General features: G+C 40.7%; 1 protein-coding gene and 1 long non-coding RNA gene across 2 annotated transcripts; both read right to left on the bottom strand.

The window, feature by feature from the left end:
* Positions 1 to 1,002: 1,002 nt before the first annotated feature.
* On the bottom strand, positions 1,003 to 6,551 carry LOC119783865 (solute carrier family 13 member 1-like; the record flags this gene model as incomplete). Its single annotated transcript, XM_038285568.1, has 4 exons — positions 6,401 to 6,551; positions 5,537 to 5,700; positions 2,056 to 2,184; positions 1,003 to 1,139 (listed from the first exon to the last, which is right to left on the bottom strand). Coding segments are annotated over exons 2-4 (371 nt in total), but the record flags the coding sequence as incomplete, so codon positions are not given.
* A 3,677-nt stretch (positions 6,552 to 10,228) lies between these two features.
* On the bottom strand, positions 10,229 to 11,358 carry LOC119783864. Its single transcript, XR_005280870.1, has 3 exons — positions 11,160 to 11,358; positions 10,871 to 10,955; positions 10,229 to 10,665 (listed from the first exon to the last, which is right to left on the bottom strand). It is a non-coding gene; the product is annotated as an uncharacterized LOC119783864 (long non-coding RNA).
* Between the last annotated feature and the right edge of the window lie 1,173 nt (positions 11,359 to 12,531).

Genomic DNA, 12,531 nt, shown 5'->3' with positions numbered 1-12,531 from the left:
ATGTTCTTTCAGTAGCACTCATAGGTCCTAAGCTTCAAAGATTCTATCTAGGCAGCACTAAATGAAGGATGCAACAGGAAGGTGTGTTCAGGTGATCTACAAGGACTGTATACAATGGAAACTATGTGCAAATTTCTTTGGTCAAATTATTGATTTAAATTTTCTAATTGCAGTTTGATAGTGGCTTTAAAAGTAGGGTGAATTTCTATGCCCTGAAGATTGAGGTCAAATAGTTATGGATTAGTCAGGGATTATAGTGGTGCGTGCATGTGTGGATTATTTCAGCCAGGACTTTCTTTTTTTTTATCATCTACTGTCCATTTTTATGACATGATAAAAGTTTTCCACTCATGGAACAAACAAAGTTTTAACTTATCTTATACATATCTGTGACTCATGGTGATTATAAACAAATAAATCCCCTTTGCCAAGTCGGTGATGTTTCCTGGAACTCCTGAGGTGTGATGGATGTTCACTGATGCTGAGTAATGTTCAGTTTTACTTCTTTCAAAACATAATGCAGTATCTGAGTTCACTCACTGCAGCCAAAATGACAGCAAACTTTTTGCTTGAGTTTATAGCTCACTTTTAAAATGCTAAAAATACAGAGAAACTGCAGCGGAAACGAGTTTCAGGTTGGATGGTATTCAAATTTGCATATTCTCCTCCTAGTCTTTGTACATGTATCATTCAGAAGGTCAGCAGACTGTTAGCTGACAGAAATACAAAGATGTATTCTTTAAGGTGGTATAAAACTTTAATTCTGGGTCAGTTTGGTGTAAAGGTGTCTTAAAAAGAGAGTTTTCTTAACATAGACAGCAAAAACAAAACTAATTGTTTAAACGTCATTGTCTGCATGTTTTTCATGTTTTATGTCGTCTTTTACTTACATGTAATTTTTTTGATATATTTTAACCAGTTAAAATGATTATAGGTTAACAGTTTTACCCATATGTGTTTATTCACATAGAGGATGTATCCACCCTTGAAAGAGGTACTCACCAGGCAGGGTTCACCCCCACCATAGAGACAAGCTTCAGGGCCATCCTGCGATGAAGACCACACTTCTCAACGGATGTCGCTAGGCAGATGACCCCCACTAACAGGAAGTGAAAGTCTTTGAAGTACTCCCTTGCCACCTTAAAGTAACAGGATGGTTTCAAAATTCTAATAAAAACCGAATCATAAAACCAGATTTACTTTTGATGCGTCAACAGTAAATCTGTTGACGCATCAACAGTAAACCAGTTTTATATATTCTCATAACATATTTACGTAAACACAAAATATATTAAACTCTGTGAACTTTATTGTTAAGCAATGCCAGAGTGATTGGGCGACCCTAATGTCTCTGGACAACTGAACCCCTGTCTATCAGCAGCAGTCTGGAACTTTATAGCTTCTCCATATGAACATGAAATGTTATCTATAATATATATTGGCTGCTGTAGATAACTGATGTTTAAAACTCCAAGGAAAGTAACACAGCTGGGAATAGTTGGAGGAAAAAGCCTCTTCTTGGAGGTTTAAGATAAAAATAACTAAAAATAACAAAACAAAAAAAACTAAAAATAACAGTTTTGCTTCACATTAATCTTGGATTAACTTGAAAAAAAAATAACTTCAGCAAACTTCACAAAAAGCTCAATGATCAAACCCCCCACCGCAGTTATAATCCCGGTGTTAGTTTTTCTTTAAACATGGTTTTCATCATATTTTGTCTATTTTCCTTGTCTGTTTAAAAAGCATAATTTGCTGCTTGGTCCTGAGGAATCAGTGCAGCTCTCTGACGATGAAGGAAGCTCTGTTCCTTTGCACTCAGAAGAAAATGCCTATAGATCCTTTTTTAAAGTCATTTAGTTAAATATGGGCCATTGTTTCGGAACGTGCACACGGCGTCTCTGTGAATGGGGACATCTGGCCACCTTAGCACTGGGAAATAACCTTACAGATAATGAATAATTGAAGTGTGGAATCTATTCAGTGTTTTACTTTATTACACTCTGTTCCATAATCAGGATTAAAATCCAGTTTCTTCTTTTAGGATTCACTCACATGAGACGACTTCATGATGCCGAATGCGGGGAAGAGGATGGCGGGAAGCATGGCCGTCATAGACAAAGGGATCACCTCTGTCATCCAGAACACGGCCATGAGCAGCAACACAAAGGCACATTCTGCTTCCTAAAAAAAAATGGTAGTAGGGACAATATTAAAGGAAAACCATTTATCCAGCAAAGGTTTAGTTTCACCAAAGGTAGGAGCAGCGAGCTAAAATATCCTCAGGTTTAATGAGATGCTATTTACAACTTTAAACTATGCTAACATGTAGCACAGGACGCCGCAACTCTCAAATGTAGGGAGTGCAGGAAGTGTGAAGCAAAGACCCTCAAACCATCACTGAACACACAGGCTTGGTTGTTCTATTTATTAACCACTGACTCCTCCCACCCTCTGTACGTTTGTGTGCTTTTTTATAAAAGTTTGTTAAGCATTGCTTTGGAAATCTGATAAAAATAAATAACGCTAGAATTCCCAGGATTTTCAGTTTTCTGCATGCTAACCAGCTGCTGCACCAGTGCTGCTGGTTCCAGAAAATTTCAGGCCGGATCAACCTTTCTATCGCCATAAGAACCATTTTAGAATAAAGATATACACTGAGGGGTAAGAACAGGCGCCAATCGCATAATGTCTGCAGAGACTCCGCCTGTGTGCATCAGCAGGGCGCTCATCAGCGAGAGGCTGACTGTTCAACAGAGCCTCGCAGGACGCTTAGTTCTCTATTGAAAGATATTCTAAAAGCAAAAACATCAAACAAAGTTTTTAAAAGTATTGTTTCATATAAAAAGTGATACAAAAATATACATGAAACAATGTGATGATTTATTTACTAACTTGGTTAGATAAAAATAAGACACACAAATAGTTACTTTGTCCAGCAAGAGTTACTTTTACCACTAGAGTAATCCAGTTACTGTTGCATCCTCTGCATTTAGGTATTAGATATGCTAGATTTACAAACCATGGACTATAATTTCATCAGCTCACATACTGGAGACAGTTTAGAAAAAGTGCTCTTCATTATATGAGATAAATGTTATGCTTTCACTGAACTCACGCTGTTTATCTATAAGATACAATACCATCAGATAAGATAGGATTCAATAAGATACATTAAGGTACGACAAGATATGATATGATAAGGTAACATACATTACGATCAGATAAGATAGGTTACGATAGATCAGATACGTTACGTTATGATACGATCCAATAACATACACTATATTGCCAAAAGTATTTGCTCACCTGCCTTGACTCACATATGAGCTTAAGTGACATCCCGTTCCTAATCCATAGGGTTCAATATGACGTCGGTCCACCCTTTGCAGCTAGAACAGCTTCAACTCTTCTGGGAAGGCTGTCCACAAGGTTTAGGAGTGTGTTTATGGGAATTTTTGACCATTCTTCCAGAAGCGCATTTGTGAGGTCGCACACTGATGTTGGACGAGAAGGCCTGGCTCTCAGTCTCCGCTCTAATTCATCCCAAAGGTGTTCTATCGGGTTGAGGTCAGGACTCTGTGCAGGCCAGTCAAGTTCATCCACACCAGACTCTGTCATCCATGTCTTTATGGACCTTGCTTTGTGCACTGGTGCACAGTCATGTTGGAAGAGGAAGGGGCCAGCTCCAAACTGTTCCCACAAAGTTGGGAGCATGGAATTGTCCAAAATGTCTTGGGATGCTGAAGCATTCAGAGTTCCTTTCACTGGAACTAAGGGGCCAAGCCCAGCTCCTGAAAAACAACCCCACACCATAATCCCCCCTCCACCAAACTTTACACTTGGCACAATGCAGTCAGACAAGTACCGTTCTCCTGGCAACCGCCAAACCCAGACCCGTCCATCAGATTGCCAGATGGAGAAGCGCGATTCGTCACTCCAGAGAACGCGTCTCCACTGCTCTAGAGTCCAGTGGCGGCGTGCTTTACACCACCGCATCCGACGCTTTGCATTGCACTTGGTGATGTATGGCTTGGATGCAGCTGCTCGACCATGGAAACCCATTCCATGAAGCTCTCTGCGCACTGTTCTTGAGCTAATCTGAAGGCCACATGAAGTTTGGAGGTCTGTAGTGATTGACTCTGCAGAAAGTTGGCGACCTCTTCGCACTATGCGCGTCAGCATCCGCTGACCCTGCTCCGTCAGTTTACGTGGCCTACCACTTCGTGGCTGAGTTGCTGTCGTTCCCAAACACTTCCATTTTCTTATAATACAGCTGACAGTTGACTGTGGAATATTTAGGAGCGAGGAAATTTCACGACTGGATTTGTTGCACAGGTGGCATCCTATCACAGTTCCACGCTGGAATTCACTGAGCTCCTGAGAGCGACCCATTCTTTCACAAATGTTTGTAAAAACAGTCTGCATGCCTAGGTGCTTGAATTTATACACCTGTGGCCATGGAAGTGATTGGAACACCTGATTCCAATAATTTGGATGGGTGAGCAAATACTTTTGGCAATATAGTGTATGTTACTTTATGATAGGTTACGTTAGGACAAAATATGATTCGATAAGATAAAAGAACATAATATACGATACGTTACGTTGTGATACAATGATATAAGATAAAATAAGATATGTTATGATTAAATAAGATTCAATAAGATACAATATGTTAGGATAAGATACCAACTTTCCAACATTCTTTCACATTGTGAGTTTTGCAGCATGATTTGTCATTGAGAAATTGGTCTGCTCGTGAATTGGATTTGTAAGTAGGCCCTTCCTTGCCTGTTTGGAAAAGCATAGTCACGATAGTTTTTCAAAGGTTATTTGCATTACAGTAGTGACAGTTAGCAAGGTGGCTGCTGCGTTTAGAAGGGGGCGACAACAGGCAGGATGGGGAGGAGCCTGCCTCAAGGAGTGGGTGGGGAGGTCAACTCTGGCAGATGGAGGCAGAAACTGAAAATCCTGGGAATTCCAGCGTTAGATAAGAAAGGTCACGTTAACAAGACGTGGCAGACCGTGGGGACTGAGGCTAGTTTGTGAGCATCTGGGAGGGGAAATAGTGACAGACATCTGCTGAGAACATTTTAAAGATTTGTTTCTCGTGGAAACAAAGCCTAAATAAAGTCCAATAACAAGCTATGAGTGTGCTGATTAAAAAAATTGTTAGTCCTTTAACTTTTTATATGATGATAGATCCATTGAATTTACCTGGCAGATGTAGGCCAGGCTCTAACCTCTCCACAGATAGAAATCTCACATGTTGCAGAAACTGAGAGCAGAGATTGTGATTCCCACAGGTGCAAACGGACCCCTCTTCAGCTCTGAATTAATTAATTGAGCTTCATTGATTTCAAACTGGAGAAATTGACCTCTGTATTTAACCCATCCCCTTAAGGAGCAGTGGGCTGCCACTGTGCGGCGCCTGAGGAGCAGTGTTGGGTTAATTGTATTTTCATGGGAGAAAATCTTAGTTTTCTTTTGCTTCTAGATTGTTACAGCATAAGAGTGACGGATGGAAAATGACCTTAGTCTTGACGACCAGCGGCAGAGGAAGCAGCAGCAGTGGGGTGAGGATGAGGAGGATGATCCTGCGATAGTTCCACAGCCCTCTGCTAATCCTCTTCAACATTTTCTTCTTCCCTTCACTTCTGGTCTTAGTTCCTGTTTTAATCCGGTTGACCTGGAAATCTTTACAAAGCATGAGGAATGATGAAAGTCACGTTGGAAACAGGCTCAGTGGCCATACCTGCACAGTTATTCAGTAATTGGTGGTTATCTTGAATGCAGCATAAAGTCACGATCATTACGACAAAGTATTGTCTTTATGGCGCTTATCAATGTTAATGGCAGAATGGAGAGTTATCGAATTTTTTGATGCATCGTAGACAAGAATTCAGGACAAGTCACAGGTTATGATTTGTCATTTTTAACCAACATGCAGAAACATGTTGCATATCGTTGGTTCCTTTAAACGGAGTGAGCAATGAGGATTAGCTTTGACTGCTTTGGATGTTGCTGATGTTTATTTACAAACAGTAATGCTATGTTTCTAACGTTCCCCTCTAAGAATGCTCATTTGAAGTTTCATTTATGTCTCCATATTATGAGCCGATATCTCAACAAAGTTTTACTATGATCTCATAATGACTGTAAAAACTTGTTTAAATATAAATCACATTGCTAATTATTCTATTTAATAGGTTAGACTTAAGAAAATGGTGAAATAATAGGAAGTGAAATATTTCCTACAGCTGCATATTTCTTTTCTTAAAATACCTTAAAAAAACATCATGAATAATGTTTTTATTTAGATAGTAATAAAAAGAAGAAATAAACATACAGCAAACAAAGTGAAGAAACTGAGAATCTGATGATTTAAATCACAGACCTTTCTGATTTGCCTTCTGTTGGAGGGTTTCAGCTCAAGTTTGGAGAAAGTCCTGTTTTTGGTGCATCGCAGAACTCAGTGTAAATGAAAAGAAAGGCAGCGCTCCATCCTACTAATTAGTCGATGCACTTCTTGTGTCTTTGAAGTTAATTTTTTTAAGAGCTACTCTCTGCTGTTATACATTAACGTGTTGTTAGAGCAAAGACTTTGGCACTGTGTTAGAGGGGACACCATAAAAATGGAGATTGTTACTAACAGACACATGTCTGATGTTTTCATTGGAAAGGTACTAAAACCATTCCAACACGTGAATTTAAAAACCACAGGGCCGGTTCTACACTAGATTACTCCCAGGACCAGATCCTATTCCAAAGGAAACAGTGAACCGCTGCTCAGTGAATCATCAATCTATTGTAGACATCTTGATCTTTCTGGCCTCACCACTTTGATCATTTTTATCCAACATCACCTCCTAAGGTATGTTGTTTTCCCTTCAGTCCAACAAGCATCATTTGAAGTTCTACAGAAAAACACATCTTACTAATATCTTACTAATGGTTTTGGTTATGTTCTGCTTTACTTTGCTCCTTGTTTTCTAGTTTTATTGGTTTAAATCCTATTTTGTTGTAGTTTCTAGATTTATGTTAGTTTTCTGTTTTCCTCTGTTGCCCTCTTGTGTGTGTTCCTTTCCTTTATATCCTCGTTTTATAAAATCTGATTTACAGCTGACAGCAAGTTACCATCTTGGAATAAGCTGGGAAATTGCAAACTGATGAATCCAGGTGTTTGTGACATTATTAACCAGCCAGGCACACCTGGATTCATCAGTCTGTCAAGTAATCAAAGGCTGGAAAAAAGGAGCAGCTCAAGTGCAGGAAGTAGTGGAGCTGTGCATGTTTCCATTGGAGAGACGGGAGATTTGGAGTCATCAAGTCATCCTCATGCCATGTAGTGTCCTGCCCAGCTATTAAACATCGAACTGCCCAGCTATTAAATGCCTCTCTGTCCATCCTGGACAGAGAGGCGGGGTCCATCTGGACAGAGGAGCGGGGTCCATCCTGGACAGAGAGGCGGGGTCCATCTGGACAGAGAGGCGGGTGTCTATTATGGACAGAGACCTGGACAGGTCTCTGGTCCATCTCAGGGCAACACAGAGACAAACATCCATTCAAACACACACTGACGGGAGCCTGAACTCTGTGAGACTCAATCAAGTATTGCAACGTAAAAAACACTATAGAGTCAAACCTCTGGAATTTTTATCTGATACCAAACTACTTTAAACAAATTTAAATAAGCCAAATAAATTGGAAAACAGAAACTTCCAAAAACAAACAATTTTATAAAGACATTGATAAATAAGTGTATAGAGTGCTAACAAAGCTCAAACAACTACTGATTACAAGCTGTAGCTGTTTACACACTGATGCAATAATCTATTCAGGCCATCAGTTATTTAAAGATCCTGTCAGTGAAATGCTTAAACCAGCGGGGAATGTTAAATTTAGCAATCTGCATTATTTTAATGCTGTTTTCCCTCTGGCTCCGTCTGTACTGTGTTAGCAGCTTCATATTGTGGGAGAAAAGTTTCACCATCCACTGAGGCAGTGGGGAGAAGGAGGAGCGATGCTGCTATTGGACCTAGCGTTTGGATAGTGGACCGCGGTCCGGACCCGGACCCGGACCCACCTGCTGGCTAATCCGGACCCAACCTGGTTAAAAACCATTTACATACCGCATGTTGTCTGACGACAGCGTCTAAGAAAAGTGAAATGGTGCTCATTTAGAGGATGTTTGGCTCAACCTGTTGCTGTGAAGCAGGATTCTCCACTATGAACAGAATCAAAAATAAATCTGAAAACGTCCAGGAAACACACAGCCAGGCAGACGAGCTCCGAGCCAGCTCCCATGTCAGAGGATGAAGAGAGCACATCCATCTAGTCAGAGAAACAGGACTAGACTGGAAAACAGGCTGATCTCCAATATCTATAAACAAAGGTGTTGATGGCAGCAGCACAGCTGATATTTCTCTCCAGGATGGAGTCACAGCCAAACAGGAACAGACCAGATGAAGCTACTAGGAACCTCTTGGCCTGTTTTCCAGTCTAGTCCTGTTTCTCTGACTAGATGGATGTGCTCTCTTCATCCTCTGACATGGGAGCTGGCTCGGAGCTCGTCTGCCTGGCTGTGTGTTTCCTGGATGGAGCCGCCTTTTACAGCTGCTTTTTGTATCTCTGCTTCTGTCTCCTTGAACCCCAGTGGGCCTCAGCAGATGGCCGCTCACACTGAGCCTGGTTCTGCTGGAGGTTTCTTCCTGTTAAAAGGGAGTTTTTCCTCTCCACTGTCGCTACAAGCATGCTTAGTGTGAGGAATTGCTGAGTCAATGAGTCGATGCAATCAGCTGGTTTTCCTTAAATAGAAAACTTTGAATCAATCTGACTGGATGATCTGGTGAACTGGAAAGTGCCTTGAGATGACATGATGTGAATTGGCGCTATAGAAATAAAATATAAAATGGACAGAGTGAGAGATTCATCTTTCTTACCAAAAAAATACATAACAGCACCTAGAGGAGCTGAAGATGATGTTATGATGCCAGCATGTTTCCATTTCCTGTCCTTCAGGTTTGGAGATGTCTTAAACTCTTAAAAACCACAGCGTCGCCGGCGACCCGGTGGACCTTAAGTGGGGTCATAATTCAGAATGCATAAAATTCCACCGGTAAACATTTTACCAGCAGGTGGAGCCATTGCACGCAGCTCCAAGCTGACACCAAAAGTTCCAGTCCCCACAGCTCTGGAACTGTTATAGCTAGAAGTCTGCAATTTTCTGCATTTGTGGTGGACATTATGTAGAACAAATATAATACAATAAAACCTGCTTTTTCTCAAGAATGTCTTTATTACTGATGTTCAAAAATTATTTCAGAGAATAAAAAAAAAATACTTTGAGTAATGTTTGAACTGATGCAGCTTGTCTGTGTTCTAGTCACCCAATTTTTACAGTTCCTAAGTTATTTGCTTTTCCATTTGGGTATGCAAAATAGGCGAGGATTACCCAAAATGAGGTGGATGTTAAGGGGTTAAAGGCGGCTCAATGGCACCAGGCAAAAGATCGATTACCCAATCAAAGGGGGGGTGAGGTGGTAAAGACAGGTCCTTGGTCATACTAACTACTCGGCTAACCCTAGTGGGATAAAAGGATAAAAAAGCTGACCAGGAATTTTTTCGCTGCTCAGACCTATCAGGTGTGGATTAACATAGAGAGCAGACACCAACAGGAGCTTAGAAAAACGCTCAGCCTTGAGCCAGGCTTGGGAGACCAGTTTTTGGTCAATCAGGTTCTGTTGGAAGCTGGAATGTTAGGATAAAGAATGAGAGCTGCTAAGAGGTTCTGCCCGAACCAGGCAGGATGAGATTTCTGCTGAATCCTAAATCGGCCATTGATCACTAACTATTAACTATTATTATAACTATTAACTATAGAGACTGATCACTAACTATTGACCATCAGTCTCACCCACAATATAGTCTCACTCCCAGCTGTAGAAGGTACTTTGATTGAGGGTAAGGGGGTATAAACCTGAATGGGACAGCCACTTCCTTCGAACAGAAACTGAAAGCAGTGGTTGCTATGGTAACACAATGTTGTCTCTTGTGCATGGCATCAAACATTTGCCATATTCTTAGAAATAAATCTATCAAATCAAACTATTTCAAATAGGAACTTCCATTTAGGGATCATTTTTTCATTTTCTAACGTGATTTTTCCTCATGTGATGAAGATGCAGCAAACCAGCAGAACTAACCTCTAAATAGATGTGTTTCCTCCATCATCAGTTTGCCCGTCACACCTGCTTCCATAACCCAGTGAGCCTGCATGGATGCAGACTCTCTACTTAAGGGCCGGTTTGGGACGGCCCTTAATGTGGCAGACCCTCGAAGGGAACGGAGGCTTAGTGTTTAGGGGACCATAATGACCAGAAGAGCCGATGCACTGATTGGTGTCTCAGTGACACAGTTTCTCCTCAGGGCGTAAATAAAAAAAGTCATAGAGAAGAAGATAAATTAATAATTGGCTGCTGGAATAATCATGTCAATCATCCTCCCCTTTAGTAGCAGGCTTATTTTCTGGCGGCAACAATGATTGAACCTTAAGACCAGAGGTTTTCAAAGTCAGTCCTTAGGACCCTCTTCCCAGCATGTTCCCTGCCTCCACACACCCGTCTTCGATAATTAGCAGATTCCTGCAGCCCGTGGTAGCTGCTGAGGAGGGAGAGGAAACATTTGATGCAGGTGAGCAGAGACAGGCCTAAAACATGCAGGACAGAAGCTTGAACAACATTTGAATATGAGAGCATCGTAGAATCGGTCCAAAGACATGAGAGCTCCTTGTAGGAGGGAGCTGCAGATGCTCACTCCTCTGAGATGAAACCATTCAGGCATCCGTGGACGAGCAGCTGCTCCTCACCTTTACTTGCAGTCTCTTAAAAGAACACGGAAGGTTTGACTTTTTGGCCCATTAATCCCATCAAAATGTAGGGTTTGGACTTTTCCTGCAGCAAAAAGAAAATCATAATAGAAAACATGAACACATCATTAAACAACAGTGTCTCATAAACAGAGATTGAACTAAAGCTAAAGTGAAAACATTTAATACTGAACTGAAGCTTCAGTTAAATATCGTTTGACCCCAGATACCAAAATGATTAAAGTTCACCATGAATTCTTCTTCTGATAGTGAGAACATCAGGCCTTACCTTACTGCCTCGCTGCTACCCAGGAATTAGTCTGGGCTTTGAAGTTTTAGTTCTCAGCTTAAAATAGGAAAACACATAAAAACACAGAATGAATTGTCTTTAAAGAAAAGGGATAATTTTATATATTCTAGTTCTAGTAAATCTGAATAATCTTTAACTTTTTTATCTTGAAGCCATGAAGAGGCGGTTAAACAGTCGCTAAAACTGATATGTGCCGTTTGACTTGTAGTGATTACCGCTGATCTAAATATTGACGAACGTACGGCATAAAACGATAGAAGCTGCATCTCAGGGGTTATGTAATGAAGAGAATTTTACTGGAGGAAAGTCCAAAGCTATATAATCATCTACTGGTCATTATGTAACTTCACACATTGCAGAAGTCTGATCAACATTTGAAATTAAGTTTAATTTGCTTCAGCTGTCTTTGGTTCAAAGAAAAACAAAATTAAATAAGGTCATGAAAGCTTTAAGGCATCCATCCATAGTTAGGCTTAGACTAACAGCAGCTAAAGGAGAAAATGAAAATTGAAAAGAACAAAAAAAAAACATTTTTGATACAGAAAATAAGCTAGAAAAAAGAATGACTGCTCAGAAACATAATTGTATATCATCTAAAGCTATTCTGAGACTGCTGTATTCATTTGTTGAACTGCTGCTTGAGTTTCATACAATTTTATTTCCTCTGACAGAGACAGGAAGTAGATCCATCATATTTCATGGACAGAGTTCACCAATTAGGGTTCTCTTCCAGCCTATTTTTCCACAGAGGCGATCACACAGAAATAACAACATCCTCTAAATGGAATGAATCTTTAACTGATTTGATGCTAAGTAACCCAGAGAAATGGTGACAGAGGTCAGAACTAAGACATATTTGAACGAAGAACACCAACATTAAGAATAACAGTAGCTTTTACAAACACTTGGACTGACCCTGCAGCCTCATTGGTTGTCTCTAGACCATCAATCACCATTTCAGTGGTTATACAGAGACTGCCCTGCTTAAGGTGTTCAATGACATGAAGAACCACAGTGCCTGTATTAGTGGACCTCACTTTGATTCTCTTGATCACTGGATTTTATTAGGGTCTGGAAAACTGGGTCTGCCTTTCAGGTTTAAATTAAACTTGTATGTGTCATTAGGGAACTTTACATCACAACCTCGGTTCCTCAAGGCTCCATTCTGGGGCCCCTCCTATTCAACATCTTCATGCTCCTTTTGGCTCAGATTATAACAAACAACTAGAAAATTTCTAAAGAAATTTTGAGGGGGGCCACCTACTGCCCGTCTGGGTAACTGTGCCAATACGGCCCTGGCAAGTGACATTGGGGCTCCCCAGACCAACTGCTTACGCCTTTGAGGGCTGCT

Source organism: Cyprinodon tularosa, unplaced genomic scaffold (assembly GCF_016077235.1).
Source record: "Cyprinodon tularosa strain WSP-4 unplaced genomic scaffold, ASM1607723v1 ctg2110, whole genome shotgun sequence".
Lineage (NCBI taxonomy): Eukaryota > Metazoa > Chordata > Actinopteri > Cyprinodontiformes > Cyprinodontidae > Cyprinodon > Cyprinodon tularosa.
This window is presented reverse-complemented; position numbering and strand designations above follow the sequence as displayed.